Source organism: Naegleria lovaniensis (genome assembly GCF_003324165.1).
Source record: "Naegleria lovaniensis strain ATCC 30569 chromosome Unknown tig004, whole genome shotgun sequence".
Taxonomy (NCBI): domain Eukaryota; phylum Heterolobosea; class Eutetramitea; order Acrasida; family Naegleriidae; genus Naegleria; species Naegleria lovaniensis.
Window position 1 is genome coordinate 383,237 of NW_025407826.1, and position 18,899 is coordinate 402,135.

At 36.5% G+C, this 18,899-nt stretch overlaps 11 protein-coding genes across 11 annotated transcripts; 4 read left to right on the top strand and 7 right to left on the bottom strand.

The window, feature by feature from the left end:
• Positions 1 to 24: 24 nt before the first annotated feature.
• On the top strand, positions 25 to 858 carry C9374_011373 (uncharacterized protein; the record flags this gene model as incomplete). The annotated part of the gene is made up of 1 exon (XM_044687021.1): positions 25 to 858. One exon carries the CDS (start codon positions 25 to 27, stop codon positions 856 to 858), a length of 834 nt encoding a protein of 277 aa, XP_044554542.1.
• Positions 859 to 905: 47 nt separating this feature from the next.
• On the bottom strand, positions 906 to 5,096 carry C9374_011374 (uncharacterized protein; the record flags this gene model as incomplete). The annotated part of the gene is made up of 4 exons (XM_044687022.1): positions 906 to 1,432; positions 1,498 to 3,539; positions 3,605 to 3,695; positions 3,764 to 5,096. The coding sequence occupies 4 exons, from the start codon at positions 5,094 to 5,096 to the stop codon at positions 906 to 908; spliced, it is 3,993 nt and encodes a 1,330-aa protein (XP_044554543.1).
• Positions 5,097 to 5,412: 316 nt separating this feature from the next.
• Positions 5,413 to 7,854, bottom strand: C9374_011375 (uncharacterized protein; the record flags this gene model as incomplete). Its single annotated transcript, XM_044687023.1, has 1 exon — positions 5,413 to 7,854. The coding sequence occupies one exon, from the start codon at positions 7,852 to 7,854 to the stop codon at positions 5,413 to 5,415; it is 2,442 nt and encodes an 813-aa protein (XP_044554544.1).
• Positions 7,855 to 7,951: 97 nt separating this feature from the next.
• On the top strand, positions 7,952 to 8,785 carry C9374_011376 (uncharacterized protein; the record flags this gene model as incomplete). The annotated part of the gene is made up of 1 exon (XM_044687024.1): positions 7,952 to 8,785. One exon carries the CDS (start codon positions 7,952 to 7,954, stop codon positions 8,783 to 8,785), a length of 834 nt encoding a protein of 277 aa, XP_044554545.1.
• A 65-nt stretch (positions 8,786 to 8,850) lies between these two features.
• C9374_011377 (uncharacterized protein) lies at positions 8,851 to 9,675 on the bottom strand (the record flags this gene model as incomplete). Its single annotated transcript, XM_044687025.1, has 1 exon — positions 8,851 to 9,675. The coding sequence occupies one exon, from the start codon at positions 9,673 to 9,675 to the stop codon at positions 8,851 to 8,853; it is 825 nt and encodes a 274-aa protein (XP_044554546.1).
• Positions 9,676 to 10,957: 1,282 nt separating this feature from the next.
• On the bottom strand, positions 10,958 to 11,468 carry C9374_011378 (uncharacterized protein; the record flags this gene model as incomplete). Its single annotated transcript, XM_044687026.1, has 2 exons — positions 10,958 to 11,241; positions 11,294 to 11,468. The coding sequence occupies 2 exons, from the start codon at positions 11,466 to 11,468 to the stop codon at positions 10,958 to 10,960; spliced, it is 459 nt and encodes a 152-aa protein (XP_044554547.1).
• Positions 11,469 to 11,513: 45 nt separating this feature from the next.
• C9374_011379 (uncharacterized protein) lies at positions 11,514 to 12,908 on the top strand (the record flags this gene model as incomplete). The annotated part of the gene is made up of 2 exons (XM_044687028.1): positions 11,514 to 11,954; positions 12,009 to 12,908. The coding sequence occupies 2 exons, from the start codon at positions 11,514 to 11,516 to the stop codon at positions 12,906 to 12,908; spliced, it is 1,341 nt and encodes a 446-aa protein (XP_044554548.1).
• Positions 12,909 to 12,941: 33 nt separating this feature from the next.
• Positions 12,942 to 15,742, bottom strand: C9374_011380 (uncharacterized protein; the record flags this gene model as incomplete). Its single annotated transcript, XM_044687029.1, has 2 exons — positions 12,942 to 14,399; positions 14,450 to 15,742. 2 exons carry the CDS (start codon positions 15,740 to 15,742, stop codon positions 12,942 to 12,944), a joined length of 2,751 nt encoding a protein of 916 aa, XP_044554549.1.
• A 648-nt stretch (positions 15,743 to 16,390) lies between these two features.
• Positions 16,391 to 17,320, top strand: C9374_011381 (uncharacterized protein; the record flags this gene model as incomplete). Its single annotated transcript, XM_044687030.1, has 1 exon — positions 16,391 to 17,320. The coding sequence occupies one exon, from the start codon at positions 16,391 to 16,393 to the stop codon at positions 17,318 to 17,320; it is 930 nt and encodes a 309-aa protein (XP_044554550.1).
• A 70-nt stretch (positions 17,321 to 17,390) lies between these two features.
• Positions 17,391 to 17,815, bottom strand: C9374_011382 (uncharacterized protein; the record flags this gene model as incomplete). The annotated part of the gene is made up of 2 exons (XM_044687031.1): positions 17,391 to 17,403; positions 17,454 to 17,815. The coding sequence occupies 2 exons, from the start codon at positions 17,813 to 17,815 to the stop codon at positions 17,391 to 17,393; spliced, it is 375 nt and encodes a 124-aa protein (XP_044554551.1).
• A 53-nt stretch (positions 17,816 to 17,868) lies between these two features.
• On the bottom strand, positions 17,869 to 18,873 carry C9374_011383 (uncharacterized protein; the record flags this gene model as incomplete). The annotated part of the gene is made up of 1 exon (XM_044687032.1): positions 17,869 to 18,873. One exon carries the CDS (start codon positions 18,871 to 18,873, stop codon positions 17,869 to 17,871), a length of 1,005 nt encoding a protein of 334 aa, XP_044554552.1.
• Between the last annotated feature and the right edge of the window lie 26 nt (positions 18,874 to 18,899).

Consider the following 18,899-nt stretch of genomic DNA (forward strand, 5'->3'; position numbering starts at 1 on the left):
GATGAACGAGTCCTTGACATTCCAATGTCAGACGCTCTGCTTAAACTTTTGAAAGGAGAAACTCTTACATTTTATGACATTGAATCCATTGATCCAATGCTATTCCAGAATTTATCCAAATTACAAACAATGTCAAATAAGGTACACGAAATTAACAACTCGAAGGATCTCTCAAAGCAAGAAAAAGAAAACGCTCTAACTATGATCTATTTTGGTGATGATGGAAAAACTAAACTGGAGGATTTATGTTTGAGTTTTACTGTCATTGGCACAGATATTGAGCTTGTGGACAAGGGTTCAGAAAAAGAAGTGACACTGCATAATTTAGATGAATACTTGAGGTTGCTCACTAATTACATGATACATGATGGCGTTGTACAACAGGTGGAGCATATTAAGAAAGGTTTTAATGTAGTCATGGGGGAGAAAAGTATTGAAAAGTTAAAAGTTTTTAACATCAAAGAATTGAGCGACATATTTGTAGGCTCGGATGAGGAATGGACAGAGCAGTTATTGATAGAAGCAACAAAATGTGATCATGGCTACACTCACAATTCTAGAGTTGTGAAATATTTGTTTAAGGTATTGCTGCAAATGACTCCATCAGAAAAGCGAGACTTTTTAAGATTTATCACCGGCGCACCTCGTTTACCTTGTGGAGGCATTCTTAGCTTGAGACCCAAGCTAACCATTGTATTGAAGAAAGCTGAGGGCGGTAAATCTGCAGACATGTATTTGCCATCGGTCATGACATGTACCAATTATTTGAAGTTACCTGAATACTCTTCAGAATCCATTCTCAAGGAACAACTCTACAAAGCAATTCAAGAAGGGCAGAATGCTTTCCATTTGAGTTAAATAAAGTTAGAACACTGCGTGCTTAAAACGTACGAGCAATTTATTGCTTAAACAATGTTCTCTTGACCATGAATACGTTTTCTTCTCTCGATAGCTGCTATGAGAGTTCTTTTGCAACCCTTGTAAATTTCTGATAATGCCATAAATATTAAGGCAGTGAGCATCACGAAAATCCAATCAAAGGCAGGCATCATGATCTGATGAAATATGTTTGAATTCACCCATGGAATATAAACTGTGGAAATAGTCGTCACTGCTCCAAATAACACAAAGAAATGTAAAAGTCTGCTATTGTAAAAACCATCCAAAAAGAACGGTCTTCTGGAACTTCTACAATTATAAGCATGAAGCAAGAGTAAAATAGTGGAAATTACAAACGTCATGGCTTGTGCCTCTTGCAACTGCATGTTCATAACTTTGGTTGCTATTAGAAAATTAGCCAATGAAAGCAAACCCATCAATGATCCAAAAAACAAAATATCAATGACAGTCTCTGGTGCAAAAAGTTTGCCATTATACGAGGTGGTCATTAATCCTTTACATGGTTTCTCATTTCCCAACCCAAATGCAGGACCTGTTATTGTTCAATAATAAAACACCCTTAGGATTGAACATGTGACAAGCTATAGTACAACTTACCAGTTCCAGTAATCATATTAAGCCATAAAATTTGAATAGAATTCAATGGCGGTTTCAATCCACTCAACAAACTAACCACCAACAAAATGGTTTGTGAAACATTTCCTGCCAAAAGATGACAAACAAATTTTCGAATATTTTCAAACATGTGTCTTCCTTCTTTAACGGCCACGACAATGGTTGAGAAATTATCATCGGTCAACACAATATCTGCACAATCCTTAACGACATCACTTCCTGATTTTCCCATTGCAATTCCAACATCAGCAGCCTTAATGGATGGACAATCATTAATTCCATCTCCACACATTACAGTTCCTCTTTTTCTCTGGTGTAGAGCATGAATCATTCGTTCCTTACTTTCTGGTGAGCATCTCGAAATGATGATTGGTAATTCTTTCAAGTTACGTAGCTCTTCATCGGTCAACGCGTCAAAATCATGAGCATTCATGGCTATTTGATTGGATTGTGCAGATGCCATCATTTCAGGAGTAACCAAACCCACTTGTTTTGCAATTGCGATGGCTGTAGCTTTGTGATCTCCCGTGATCATTCTCACAGTAATTCCTGCTTGGTGACACACACTGATGGATTCTTTCACACCTTGTCTTGGAGGATCTTGAATGCCGACCAAACCAACAAAAATTAAATCTTTTTCTACTTGAGACCTTTCATAGTAATTGGTGAGGGAAATGTCTGTTGTGGAAGACTTTGGAATATTCAATAACGGCCTCTGTTCATCTTTGGGATTCTCCTCCTCTTCTTCAGAAGTGTTTTCAGAGGTTGCTGAAACTATGGAGTTTGATAGTAAATGGGGTAAATGTTCTCGTTTTCTAAATGCTAATGCAAGAACTCGAAGTCCTTTTTTTGCCAATAGTTCATTTTGTTTTCTCAAATGATCCAAATACTTTTGTGTGACAGGAGATATATGTTCCTTGCTATCAGACGGATCTTGATTCACCCCAACATGTTTCTCGCTGGTGTAATAGTGTGTAGAAAACTTAAGAATATGCTCTGGTGCTCCCTTAACAAAAATAAATTCATAGTCTTCCATCGTTTCATCACTTGCTTCGGTTTCCTTTTCTGCTGATTGTTCAATTTTGGAGTGTTTGGAATTTTTCGTATAAATAACGCTCATTCTTTTCAAATTACTGTCAAATGGATATTCCTTAAAGAGTGTAAACAAGTGAGTGGAATCATACTCTTGTAACTCTTCTTCGATTGCTTCATTGGAAGACTCTGAGCTTTCCAGATGTTGCTTTCCCAATCCATACTGTTGAGCAAGGGACATCAACGCTATTTCTGTTGGATCTCCAACATAGAGTATTTCTTCCTCGTTTCCATTACCCTTTTCTTCGCCCTTCAATGGTTTTAATTCATGGGGTGAAGCTTTTCCCAACTTGTTCGTATATTCTTTGAATCTTTGGAAAATATTTCCTCTTTCCTTTTGTTTTGAAGTGGTAACAGTTCCTTTCGACAGACTACAGCCATTGCACATGGATGAAATCATGAGCAAGGTTTTTAACAAGTCGTTTTCGTTGTTAACGTAATCAGTTGTTACAACTGTTAGCTGAGGTTGCGAGAGAGTATTTATCTGCTCTTGTTCTTCTTGGTCACTCGATGACCGTTTCTTTTCTCCTATTTCAACCAACACCAATGGGGATGCAGACGTCAGCTTTGGGGATTTCTTGACAGGAACAGCAGCAGATGCAGTCTCCATAGCTGTTGCAGGTTTGGTCACGTTGTTGCTTGTCGAAGAAGTTTGTGCAGCATGTAAGGTTTTAGTTGTTTCATTCATTTCGAAATCATCTCCCAAAATTCGAAAAACCATATCATTGGAGAGAACACATTCTTTTACAGCCATAACACCTTCTGATATCGTTCCTGTTTTATCGCTACAAATGTCTGTCACATTTCCAAGAGTTTCAATGGAATCCAATTTCCGAACAATGGCATGCTGCTTTGCCATTCTCATGACTCCTATGGTCATGGTTAGGGTGAGGACTGGACTCAAACCTTCAGGAATGATCGCAACAGCAGTACTACATTTCACAGAGTATATCATCAATGATAAACATCATTGTTAAAACCATCAAAAGAAACTTACCTCACTCCAACAGTCAATGCATCAGGAAACAGTGGTAATGATCGATGCAGATAAGCAGCCAATATAACCAATCCCGTGCAAATTACACCAGCTATATGAATCAGAGTTGAAAATACAGTATCAATAGAATTTGTAAACAAGAAATTACTTTCCACATACCAATAACCAAAACTAATCCCAAGTAAGTCATTCTTTTTTGTAATCTTGATCTTTGTCTTGTGTGCTTAGAAATAGATTCAGCAATGGCACCAATTTCTGTTTGCATTCCTATTGCAGCTACAACAGCTCGACCTTTTCCTCTCGTCACTGTAGTACCACTGAATACCATGTTAATTCGGTCGCCAACATCAACAACAACTGGCTGTTTCCTATGTTGTTTGTTTTTTCCATCTTCTTGCGAGACAACAAGGGATGGTCTTGCAGAGGCCGAGGTTATGTTTGCATCCAAAGACGTGCGACTTGGAGCGCCTGTATCATCGTTAACGCTCGTTCTAACATCAGTGGTCGTTTGTACTGTTTGTGTTTCTGTTGCAACACTACTTCTTCTTGAGGTTGGCCATTTCTTGGTAGGAATTTTTGCACTTTCCTTATTCTGTGCAAAGATAACATTTGCATTCTTTTTAACTGGTTCAGACTCTCCAGTTAAAATTGCTTCCATACATTCCAATTGGGCTGTATAGATGAGTCTACAATCAGCAGGAACATGATCACCTTCCTCCAACAAGATAACATCTCCCAATGTGAGTTGGTGAGATGGAATTTCACTGTGCGTTCCACCTCGAACTACCTTTGTAAAGGTGTGTTGCATGCGTTTTAGTTTTTGCATGGACTTTTCAGATCGATATTCTTGCAACACACCGATAACGATATTCATAACAATAATAAATGCAACAACACCACCATCCACCCATTCAGTAACTGCAAATGAAATCACCAAAGCAATTGAAAGAATTAAATTCATAAAAGTAAATGTATGAAACACCAACAGTTTCCACAAATTAATTCCACCTTGACTCTTCAATTCATTTCTTCCAAATATTTGGCATCTTTCCTGTGCCTGTACTGTAGAGAGCCCATCGGTTGCATGGGTACGAAAATTGGTAATCACCTCTGCTATGGACAGTGTATGGGGTGGAGTCAAGGTTTTCATGTCATGCAACGACAAGAGAAATTTGCGTTCATCATCGTTGGTAGTCAAGATGAAGCTTGTCTGTGGTTCCTGTTGATTGCTGATACTACTACTAGGTAAAGCATGAGATTGAGTTGTAGCATATGCAGGTTGAGAGGAGGCTGACTCTATCTTTGGATGACTACGTAAATCAATAGTAATAAATTCGGAATCATCCATGTTCTTGATGGGTTGAAAACCATTTGAATTTGTTGAATGGTTATGGTTCGGAGTGGTGCAACCAGTTGTTATTGCTAATCCTTCTTTGCCTGTTATGGACTCGGCCGTACTATCATCTTGCTGATGGGAAGGAGAAAAATTCATATTCAAAACAGAATAATGTGTTTTTAAAATTCTATAAATATATGATATCATGTTACTGTCAGTTGAATCATCAACACAATTGTTTGGTTCTTCCAAATTCTTTAATTGTCTAAATATGTAGAATTTCCAAATTCTTACGCATTGCAGTTAAGAGCAAATAACTCTTGCGAAACGCAGTCGGACCAGTCATCAGACAGTGACCTGGTTCAACAAGGGATGGTACTTGACCAATAATTCGATTTTTACATTTTTTGTGAAATAATCAAGTGTAATCTAGTTCTCCGAGAGAATGACGAACGCGTTCAATGACAGTCATTTATTTCCCCTTAAATCGAATGCCCATCTCATTGGCAACAAACAAGTAAATATCAGCCATTTCTTCAATGACCTTTTGCAATGATTTACCTGCTCCATGTCCTGCACTTGTTTCAATTCTTATCAAAAGTGGTACCTGATTAACAGGTCCTGCCACATGTTGAAGTTGAGCAGTATATTTGAACGAATGATGAGGAACGACTCTATCATCATGATTGGCTGTTGTTACGAGAACTGCTGGATATTTCTGTGGCTTAATGTTATGGAGTGGGGAGTATTCAATCAAATAATCAAAACCATTGGGATCAGAGCTGCATCCGTAATCACTACACCATGCTGCACCAATGGTCCAAGTGTGAAACTTGAGCATATCCAGAACACCTACTTGAGGAATTGCAACACCAAACAAATCAGGTCTTTGATTGATGCATGCTGCTACTAAAAGACCTCCATTACTGCCACCATTGAGACTAATATAAGGTGGTGATGTATAACCTTCTTTGATTATAAATTCGGCAGCAGCTATCATATCGTCAAATACATTTTGCTTTCGATCTAAAATACCTTGTTGATGCCACTTCTCTCCTCCCAGTTCGGCACCACCTCGCAAATTGGGAATTACAACCATTCCTCCAAAGTATTTGATCCAGAATAAACGCATAATGCTGAAAGAGGGTTGCAAATTGATACTAAATCCACCATATCCATACAGCCAACATGGATTTTTACCGTTCTTTTCAAAGCCTTCCTTGTTGTGAACAACAAACATTGGAATTCTTGTGCCGTCCTTGGAAGAATACCATTCTTGTTTGACTTCGATGGATTCTGGAGATGGAACTAAATCACTGGTCTTGGTTTGATAGAATTCAATAGACTTTTGAGTGTCAAAATCATATCTGTAAATGGTACCAGCGTGGTTAAATGATACAAACTTGTAGAACAATACTGAATCTTCTCGTCTTCCTGAAATTGATGAAATGGATCCAATCACAGGCAATTGAATGTCAGAAATATATTCACCAGTTTGGAGTGTGAAAAATTTCAAGTTGTCTTGAACGTTATGAACATAATTTGCCACTAAAATGTTGTTATTGACACAGGTGGCCATACTAAGTGGATCTTCAGTTTCTGGTAAAATTTCCTTCATCTCGGTGTAAGGTTTCGTAACGTCCATGACAACCACCTTTGAATTTGGAGCATTCAAATTTGTCTTAAAGTAGAAGGTATCTTCGTCATTGGTGATATAATCGTATTCAGCATCAAAATTGTCGATATACTTCACAACCTTGATACGTGATTGAGCATCTTCAGGATTCTCCTTTTCAAATGCAAGATCTCCACCCACTTGATCATTCTTATAAATCTTTGCATAGAACAATCTGTTCACTGGAGCTGTGCTTTCAGAAACATAAATCAACAAGTACTTTCCGTCATCAGTCACAGTGGCACCAAACATCCACTTTGGTTGAGTCTTTTCCTCATAGATGAGAATGTCTTCTTCCTGAGGAGTACCAAGTTTGTGATAATACAATTTACTGAACTCGTTGGCATCAACTTCACTGCCAAGAGTTTCAACTGCAGATTTTGGTTCAGGATATCGAGAATAAAAGAAACCACGAGAGTCATGAGTCCATGCAATGCCAGTAAATTTACAGAACTTGATCTGATCCTTCAATGGTTGTCTTGTTTTCACATCAATCACGTGAATAGTTTGCCAATCACTTCCTCTTTCACTCAATCCGTAAGCGTAATAGTCACCGTTCTTAGTGAAAGCACTTGATCGGATTGAAGATGTACCATCAGCTGAGAAGGTATTGGGATCAACAAATACTTCACTTTCAGCGCTATCCAATGATTTTCTCACCCACAATACGTCTTGATTTTGCAATCCATCATTCTTAAAGAAGTAATATCCAACGAGATCTCCTTTTCCTCTTTTGAATGGACATCCAACCTTCTCAAAATTCACCATATTAGTGATTTGTTCTCTAAGCTGTTCACGAGTTACACCAACTCTTTCTTCAATATGTTGTTCTTTCATATAGTTGGCAAAACACTCCACTTGTTGATTGACCCATTCCTTTGTCTTTTCTCCGTAAGGTTCTTCCAACCAACGATATGGATCTTCAATCTTTGCTTCACCTCTTTTTGCACTTTGATAAGTATCTACGGCCGAGGTGTCTCTAAAGGCTTGAGGATAATGAAAAGTTCTGGTTTGTTGTTGTGATGACATTTTTTTGATCATGGACGTGTGCTCCGAAGCAGATCGGAAACACAATCGGTTGTGCTGTGAGGAGGAATTATTGTCTAAGTTTAGAATGAAATTTCGATGAAATTTGAAAACAGAGTTGGCATGAAGTTGATGAGAGGTAGTATTGCTGCTTGCATGATGTATGAATGAGGAAAGAATGTTATGTGAAGCCATTAATTGTCGGCTCAACATTTTTAATTTTTAAATTGTTTTAAAAATTGAACAACACTCTGTGTGTGAATCTCTTCAACATCGCGCACGCAATGGTTGATCAACAGAAATTAAAAAGATGGGTAAAATTGTAGTGTGTTTATTGTATGGCCTTCCAGCAAGTGGCAAATCTTCTGTTGCAAAATTATTGGAAGAAAAATTAAAAAACTTGAATTTCATCGTGGAACGATTGGAATACGATCAAGTCTTGCGGAATCATCAAGAACAGAAAAATATCATGGATTTTTCTTCGGAATTATGGAAGGAATCAAGACAAGTGGTTGAAAAACAAACTATTGAACTTGTGGAAAATTATTTATCAAGTCAAGACGATAAATCAATGGTCATCATCTTGGATGATAATTTCTATTATAAAAGTATGAGACATGAATTTGTACAGATTTGCAGAAATTATACGCTTTCAAATGTTCAATTGCTGTTAAAGTGCCCAGTGGATTTGTGCATTGAGAGGGATAAGCAGAGAAGAACACCCGTTGGAGATGGTATTATCATGGAAATGAGCAAAAAGTTCGAATATTCAGAAACCGCATCCGATGAATTTATTTTCCATGTCGAGTATGACACTTCTGACACAAGCCAATTTAATAATATTTGTGACAGTGTCATCCAAGTTATACATCTCTCACTAGATCATCCTCTCCAAAATGTAATCAAGCTTCAAAGTGAAATGAGAGAAGAAAGTCAAAGACAAAACAGAGAATCATTCGGCAAATGTTTGGATGATGGAATACGTAAACAGATATCCTATCTGATTGAACACAATTTAATTGAGAAGACTAAAGCCAAACAGCTTTCCATCATCAAACGAGATGTTTTAAAAAAGGCAAAGAAAGAGAATGGACTACAATTCTATTTTGACATGTTTGATAATGAAGTTCAAAAGATGAATTAATCATGTGCCAACACGACTCAGACCAGGTAGAAGAACACATTCTCCGAGAGGCATCACATAATTTATTATTGCAGTAAGGCAGCCAGTATGCCTTTGACATCCTCCCGTAGAATTTTTTCCTCATCAGGTGGAGGAGGATAATCCTGGTCGTTATATTCACATCTCAGTTGGATTCTGTTAGACATGTTACGTAAAGAGATACCGCAAATATAATAGCCGTGTAGCAACATGACAAAATCAAAGGAAACATTCTTAATCTCAGAAAATTCAAGCTCGTTATTCACCTTTCCTGCATTTCCTATTCTATTGAACTCTTTGAGAGGATTTAAATCAAACATAGGATTGAACTTTGGAGAGTTCCATACCACTACGGGAATACCTTTGATATACTTCTCTACCTTATTTTGTTGAAATATCACAGCAAATTTAGCACACTGAAGAGATCCTTCCTTTCTTTGGTAGCTCTCAAGAAAAGATTTTAATACATCTATAGGTGCACATATTAGAGCCATGAAGACAAGCACTCTTAGACACTCTCTGTTCACCTGCTTCTCTGTTTTAGAGTCTATGACTCCTCTATAGGATCTACTGTACATAACTAGAAACGTAATGTCGCTCTTGTATTGAGCCACTTTCTTTTTTGTTGATGGGAAAATATTGGAGTAGGTTTCATTCCACAGTTTCATACTATTAACTAGAATTTCACCAAAAATATCACTAGCAAAATACTCAGGTAATATTTTGAACAGATCTCTACAAATTCCCTTCATGTAATAATTCCACATCTGGATTCCATAACTACACCTCTCATCATTATGGAATTTTCTGTGTGTATCCCAATCCATTAGATATCTCACATCTGGAGCGCAATACAGAGATATTATGCTCATATGATAGTCTACTATGAATTTTCTGCAAGATTTACATTTTTCTCTAAAAGAGTTAACAAGTTGTGAAAAATTACATGAACCTTCTTCTTGAATATCGCTTTCCATAGATGCAAGAAGACAAAGTCTATCATACGCGTATAGTAATGTTGAGTATGCAGCATCTGTCAACAGCTTTTGTTAATAATTGATTTTCAAAAAAGCAAAACACGTACACGTATTAGTTACTTTCAACGGGTTGAAATTGTTCTTGAATAGAAAGTGATCAAAATGCGAGAGCAAAATACTAAATCCATAGCCCGATTTCTTTACAACTGCAGTTTTTAGGTCTTCACCAACGTAAGTATCGATCGAGCTTGATGATTACTCTTCAACTTACCCTCAACATTGTACTTAATTAAGATTGTAATTATGTTGAAAACTTTGTCTATGATTGCCTTAAAATCTTGTAAAATTACATATTCTTGTTCGTCGTTAATTATTAAAATTTGAACTCTATTAATGCAAGACATACCATTATTGATGTCAGCAAATAATTCAAAGGACATGTTTCTAGAGAACAGATCTGAACAAAACTCTCCAATAACAAACAAAGTCTCTATGGAAAGATTACTGATGACACACCTCACAAAATTGTCGTACGAATAACTAACAATTTTTGCGTTGAAATAGAACTCTACAGTCTTTGGTACTGTTATTGACAATTTTTTAGATTTTTCCTTAAATATATTTGACTCGGATTTTTTTTTCTCATCTATCATTAGTGATATGCTCTCTTGAAACGCAAAAGCTATTTCGAGAATGTCGAAAAATCTACCTCTTAATTCTGAATGAATTTTCTGATAGAAATCATCTGCAACGATCAAGCACATTTCACTAAACTTGTTTAAAAATCTATTGATGTAGAGAGAAGTGATAAGGTCAATTATGTGAGCCACATCAATAATCTCGTTTAACATTTCAAAATCCTCCTGAATATGTTTGAATTTATGCTACTCTGAATGATATTGATTCAAACTTACAGTGACAACCTGAATCAGACCTTTGCTTAATTTTACAAACATATCCAAAGTCATAGCATTTCCTTCAAGGTTAAGGGATGGTATGTAGTCCATTATTTCTTTTTCCCTAATACCATAGTACTAATAGGGTTTAAGATTGTACCATGTTCAAGAACTTACAAAGTTAAAAACATCTTCCGAATCAAGTGTCAAAGCCAAATTTAAAAGAAGAATTTTTCGTTTGTCTATGTCCTTTTTGGGATGAGTATCAGAAATTCCCTTTATCAGGTGGAAATTATGCCACAAGTGAATGATGAAATTCCTTCCTTAGCTTGTGGCATAAAATCTAACTCAATATCATTTGAAGTTTTCAAGACATTGATAGTAGAAGGAACATGGTATCGTTCTTCTCTAAATATTTTAGAGCAAGTTGATTTAAAACTTAGATCACAAATGGATTGAAGCAGCGTCATGCTTGTGAAGTAGTCTGACTCCAAAAAGCATTGCATGACACTTTTGAGGCAACTCAATAACTCCTTTTCCGAATATTGCAGTCTACCTATTGTTTCTATTGATGTATACAATTTAAACAAATATTTGAAGGACTGAGCATTACCTACCTGTTGTCTGCTCTGGTAGTGAGATTGCGCTATCCTTTCTTCTCCGATCCATTTCTTCCATTTTTAATGTAATTTCCTCCAGCAACGCATCATAATTTGGTGTAGCGAAGGATGTAGGATCTCCCTCCATCAAGAGCAAATCTTCCACCACTCGACTGCTACCCTCGAAAGACATTTTTTGTGTCGACACAAAGTTAAGACCAAGAACGTTGTAGAAGGTATGGCGCCAACATTTTTTCAGTCAAAAGCAAAAAAATTTCTTAACCGATCAAAGCGAGAGGCTTTATGTGTGCTCGGACACATACAACAACAACAACAACGATACGCTAAGCATTCAAGTTTGTACAAGAGAAGAAATGATGATGAACTCGTATGGATGAAACAAGTCAAAAAGGTTTACGAATTTTGTTTACTGCTCACCAGTCTCGGAAGATGTTTGCTCTATGTGCCAATTTCATTTTCAGACGACGATTACGGCAGTAAATGTCCCGTGGATGTAGACAAGATATGCACGTTGATATGCTCCTTGAATCAATTAGGAAATTTTGCAACATCATCATTGTTGAAAATCCAAAAGTACAAGGTTGTGGTGGAACGCTGTGATGATGTTTTATTTGCGGTGTTTATGGATGCAAATTCAGCTGCAAAAGCGAATCGCTTAGTAAGTGCCTTATTATTGATTGCTCGATCCGAACATCAGCAAACCTTTGTTCAGCAAATGAAAAGAATTGTTGATGAATTTGTGTTCTTGTTTGAAAAACCAATTGCTGACATTAAGAGCATTGAGAACCAGCTTGTTGAACAAAACTCCAAAAACTTTGTTTTTAAAATTAAGGAAAAAGAAAAAGAGGAGTTCACACCAGTGAACAGATACCCAGTGTTATGTAGATTCAGTGACATTATTAAATCGAAATTGTTTGAGATAGAGCAGTTGGAAGAGTTGACATATGATCAAACGTTCAAACAAATCAATTCACTACAGAGAATCCTAATAGTAGATTCTTCTTTCACACCTTTAACAGAGTTTGCTCGAGAGAAGAAAAATATGAATTTTGCCACAACCCTTGAATGGAAATATATTCAAAAACTTTGCGCAAGGAGCCGTACGCTTTTTAGAGATGCTTCTGAGGAGTCACTCTTTTCTTACTTCTTAGTGAACAAGGCAGTTGTGATAACAGTGGAGGAGAGAAGAAATGATTATTTGTTTTACATCTTTACGATTGAAATAGGTGGCACGAACAATCTCCAAATTCAGTTCAACAATGACGGCACAGGAACTATATGGAATCTATCAGTGGTAGAACCCCAAGTAGCTACCTCAATTTCCTCGTTTATGCAGCAAGTGAGAAACAAGACTCAGATGAACCTTGAACAGAAAGAACAAATTGAACGAGAATGGACATCAAGATCACTAACAATTGCCTCAAAAAACGGAAGAAAGTTTTTCAAAAACAAGAATATTTCCACTGTGATAACCCCAGCCGACGACGATTTTACAAAATACACACCACGACCACCTCCATCCATAGATCCTAAATATCAACAACAACAACCTCCTCAAACATCTCCTAACGAACGGTTTGTTCGAAGCTACAAAATACAAGAACAGAAATGAAGTTATTATTATTACGTTATTTAAGGATCATGATTATTCCACTTTGACGCCATACTTTCCCAAACAAGCAACAACTGTTTGGAATTTGTCTTCTGGACAATTTTCTTTGAAAAATTCAATCTGTGCCTCTTCAGAAATCTTGGCTCCAGATTCAAGCAACAATTCTACCAAAGAATCATTACCTTCAGCAACAGCAAAGAGTAATGGAGTCAAGCCCATGGCATCCTTTTCGTTTATGGTTTGCAATGCACCATGATTTAACAACCATTTCACAGCATAGGTGGATCCTGATTTGGCAGCAATATGAATGGGATAACTTGTAAGATTTTCTTCGTCTTTGAATGGAGTATTCACAAAGTGTGAAAGAGTTTTTTCATATTTTTCCAACAAGTAGGAAACAATGTCATTGTCGGGTTCACTCAATAGAACCGAAATGATGTGCGCAAGAATATTGAGATTATCCAACGTTACAGTAGCTGGCTCCGTATCCAGAGTAATGCCATAATTCTCCAAAAGTTTCAGAGCTTTCAAGTTGCCCTTGCTCACAGCGAATAAAGCCAAATTCATTCCGTCTTTTGTAGTAAAATTCTTCAAGTTGAACTTTTCACATTGCTCATTATATTCAATGAGACGTTTGAGAATATTCTCATCGACACCAGAATCTGCTGCATAGAATATAATTGGTAAATTGAGATACTCTGAAGCCATGGAAGGAGCAGATCCTGTGGAAATCAAAGACTCAATTTCTTCCATTTGATTTTGAATAATCAACGATTGGAAATTTTCAACATCCTCTGACAGCAATTGTTGATCCGATTGCATACGATTAATGACATACTGCTTGGAGTGCAGCTCTGCAATCAATGCTCCTTCAAAAATATCAATCACCTTGGATAATTTCTTGATCGTACACTCAATAAAGGTTATACCAAACTGATCGGCAAGTTTCTTGGCCTCTTCCGATTTGGCAGCAGCATTTTCCATGTCGACCTTATTGAACACAATGAGAGATGGAATTTCTGAGACCTTTCTCTTCTTTAACCTTTCAATACGACTGATAATGGTTTCAAGTTTCTCAATAGAAGATGGTTGATCAGCTGCACACACCAAAATCACAGCATCAGCTCGTGTCGCCTTCTCAAATTGTCCTCCCTTTTCAAACTCATCACTTCCACAAGTATCTAGAATATTCAACACAAATGCCGAGTGTGAATCTGATTTGGGAACATATTTTCTAAAGGTTTGTTCTTCCGTTGTCGTTGTCGTCGTTGTCGTGGTGTGATCTCTCACTATTCCATTATTCGTATTATTATTATTATTCGTATTGGAAAGATTATTCAGTTCTCCATCATGTTGCTGCTGCTGCTGCTGTTGACAACCATACAAATAAAGTGAAATCAATGTGGACTTTCCAACTCCATTCTCTCCATAAATGGCAACATTAAATTCACTCAATTGTTGATCGAGAATGACTTGTTGGTCGAACTGAGACTATTCACAATTTTAGAAGCAAATGCTCTTCTTTCAGATTTGGTTTCTACCAACACAAATGTCTCGAGCATTTTTCTAAATACTAACAATTCAGGAGGTTGAATGTCTTGAGTGATGGAATTGGCAAAACTCGATGCCAAGAAATCACCATTCGATAGTAATGTGAAATGTTTTTCAACAAATTTCTTTTCATCCTCTCCACTGTCATGTTCATACGAAAAGACATGGGATGTTTGTTGTTGCACATGTTCCAATGTTACTGGTTGTAAAATTTTCACACGATGTGGTTTTTGATCCAATTGAGACATGTTCTCGATTTGTTGTGTCAAGCTATTGAAATTCTCTGTGGCCAATTCTTGAACATTCATTTCACCATTCGATTTCACATATTGAAAATCGAAATGCATTTGTCTTGGAACGGAAGAGAGTGAAGTGGCGAAATTGGATGAATATTTCACATGTTGTGGAGTATAGATTGTGAGAGAACCTTCTCTTTTTTGAGAAACTTGATAAGGAAATGGAACATGCAATAGAATAGAAGGGCCATACTCGGTCGACAATTCATACAAAAATGTAGAAGTACCTTCTTGTGGAAATTTGAAATTTCTCAAAAACTTTTCAAAGACTGAAAAATTCTTTTCACAACCTGTCTCGGTCAAGTAACTGAAAATATAAAAAGAGTGTTCAGACATGTTTGGTTGCAAAGCAGAAACAGTGACCACATGATGACGTGTCATGTGAATTCTACCATAGGACAAGTATTGAACCAAACTATGTTTGGCAATGAATTGCACTTGTTCTGAATTCGTGTCAAGCAATTCATTCCCTTCATGACTCGTAGTTGTAGTTGCAGTAGTAGTTGTAGTTGCAGAAGAAGTTGCAGAAGAAGTTGCAGTAGAAGTAGTAGTACTATCACCATTCGACTTGATTTGAAAATCATTTAACATTTCAATTTCACAATACTCTGAAATGGCATACGAAGTCATTAATTTTGAAAATGTCTCTCGATGAATTTCTTCATGTGAATGTTTATCGAGTGTGAAATCCACACGAATCTGATCCATCAAACATTCATCTTCATTCTCATCTTGTTGATTCAACCATGGTGAAATCTGAGTTGGTGAAATGATTTTCAAGGATGCACTCGAACTTGCCATATCTAATTTCCAAGTGTTGGGATAAAAGAATTCAAAATTTGGATGAAGAGATGTTGAAGTGTTAATCCATTGAGATAAATCGGATGGAGATGGATCATCGGTGGAGATCATGTTCAACTCTGGAGAGTACTCTGTTGAAAGATGATTCTTTTTTGTTGTTATTGAGGATGATGATGATGATAACATTTGAAGATGAGATTTAGGTTCAAGATGATGAAAATATGAGTGTTCCTTTTCTCTCTCAAAAGTGAATGAATATTGTTTGATGTGTTGTTGTTGAATAATTATTTAAAATATAATGTTCGATCGATGGTTGTAGATTCGTTCAATAATAATGGAAGGTGTTCGAGAATCACCACTTGTGATGAATGAGACTCTCGGATGATGAGAAAGGTGTCAAAAGAACGTGAGTTGTGATGGTATGGGCCTATGGATCGATGAAGACGAAGACGACAAGGAATATTGACGACCTTTGAGAGAGAGATTTTTGTTTTTTTTTTCTTGCACATCAATCAAAAGTCAAAGGCAAGTTGCCGAAAGGAAGTCAAGCCATACAAACTTGTTGAAAACAAAAGGAAGCTCATCTCCAAAGATGAAGGAGATTATTCACTCTTGCTTCGTTCATCAATTTGCATGGTTCATGACTGAGGTTTCTGAAAGAATTCGCAATGCATGACAATATATTCCTTCTTCGAGATTTTGAAAATGTTAAATTTACACAATTACAAAAACAAGAATGAAATCACTATAAAATTCTTTTGAAAAAGCTAAAGAATAATTTGTCCATAAAAGGTGCCAATAACATTCAATACACTAAAAAAATACAACAACGATATGAATACCACAACCTCTCGTAGAATCATCAGCAAACTCGTGGCCTTGAATCATCAAGCTTCTTCCGTAAGCCTCTTATTACGGAGAGGTATGGCTTTACAAGCAGGATTTAAGAATTATCATCCGTTAAGAAGAAGCAACGATTTTAAATTCAATAAGCTAATTTCTTTTGAAAACAATCAACATCAAATGAGAATGTATAGCCGTAAATCCCACATGAAAACAGCCTTGTTCTTGGAAACTTATCTTCATGAAGCTTTTATTGCTAGTATTGAAGATTTAATCACCAAGCTTGATACGAATAATGCTCATTCATTGGATTGGCATGAATTCCATGCTCAGTTTGAAGCTTTGAGAGCCACATTAAAAGCACAATCTAAGCTAGAAGATTTAGGATATGTACCAGCAATTCATGAATTTATTTCCGAAAATGCAGGTAAAGACAATGTGCAATTAAAGAATTTGCTTGACTTGAAGACTAGTCATATTCTTGAGCATCAGGTGATTAATCATATTGAGAATGATATCAAGCATCATCAACATCATCAAGGAGTGAATCATAATAAGATTATGGAGATGAAGAAGCATCTTTTCGAATTAAGAAACATTGTCGAAGAACATTTCCAAAAGAAAGAAGCAATTTTCAATCCTGTGAGCGAACAATACCTTTCAAAGGAAGAATTGAAAAGAATTCCAGAGCTTGCTTTCAGTAAGCTACTGGAGAGAGATGAACGTGCTCATGAACTCTTGCATTACTACTCTGTCACCAAAAATTCTTTGGACTTGACTGAAGCCATGATCCGTGAAATTTTGATTGCTCGTCTCAACGATTCCAAAGCTGCCGACGTATTGATTGAGCTCAAAAAGCACACACCTCAAGAAGTATGGCTACAAATGACTGCAAGAATTCCAGAGTTAAACGACCTTTAAATTGTCACAGCTATTGGGATTTTTCAAAGCATTATTGGGTTTTATCTATTTATTTTTACTAGTACATAAATTAATTATTTGGTCTAACAAATTCGAATATGATTATACTCTGTTATGAATGACAAGTACTTACAGTGATGCATAGGCATTTCCTTGTTTTTTCTTCTTTCGTCGGTTCATGATGAATACAATTACTAAAATGGCAACCAAGCCCACTAACCATGCTGCAAGTAAGGTACCAATGACAGCCCATTCCTTAACACCAAGTTCCAAGTGGCTATTTTCACAACCATTTGTATATGAATTGAAGCCTATATACCTTCGATGAATGAAAAAGTTGGGTTTCGTCCAATTTGAGATAAAATCTTGAACAAAATCACATAAATTATTAGTAACAAAATACATGTATCCATCATTTCCAATTCCAATAGTATCTGGCCAAACAAATTCGTTTTCAAATTCAATGGAGGATCGATTCAACAGAGAATTTCTCATAAATGCATTCAGTGTGTAATCTTTGAGCTTGGTTTTTCCAGTAATGACATCTGCTAGACCTCTTCATCCACTTCATAAATAGTGTTATTCTCAATGGCAGTCATATACAAGACTGAGTCTGATGACATGGCAAATCCATCACTGGCTGAAATCTTATCTCCAAAATTGATAATTCTATTATTCACTAAAGAAGTGTTTGCAGGATACATGATTAACAAATTGGCATCAATTCCATACAATGTTCTAGATGAGAGAGGAGTCCAATATAAACGATTAGAGTCACAACTGAGTGCAATTCCATCTACACCAGTTTTCATTGGTGATTTTTCAAGGCATTTCTTTCCATTGACGTCAAGCCATGCACTCTCATTGACTTGAACTTGTGGTAAACCATCGAACCATCTTTTCACTTTCATGGTATCAATATCAATGACTAAAATTCCAGGTTGTGGATGAATAGATGGATCATTTTGTGGATTATCAATTGGAATACCACTGTCACTAATATAGGCAACATTTTGTTCCGTATCTACCACGAGGTCATTTAGGAAGGAATTTGTTCGGGAAGCTTCCTCTGCTGTGAAATGATATTTGGCAATCAATTGATTCTTTACCAAATCCCAAATGACTAATTTGATGCTATCCTCAGCTGCTTTTTTTCCTGCAACTTTTCCTTGATCCAAAATCCACATTCTCTGTTGACCATCAATTTCAAATCCTAAAACACTTTGTAATCCAAATGTTGCATTATTCACATCGTTCCATTCCCAACTAGGAAATGGTTCTAAAAGTGGAGATTCATTGGGTGATGGCGATACTGAAATCTTTGCCAATGTTGCTGGAATTTTATCAGATTTCCATCTTGGCATTGAAACATACAAATTTCCTTGAGCATCAACTTTGACACCAGCCAACATGACATTCTTGTAAATTTGTTCATTGAAATATTCTTGTCGTGCCTGTTCCGATGTAAAATTAAAATTGATATAATTAAAGGAATGGAGTAATTGAACAGGAGACTGGGAATTATCTTGATCACGGGCATTGGTGTGTTGCATCAAGAGAGTACAAACAATCAGGAAAA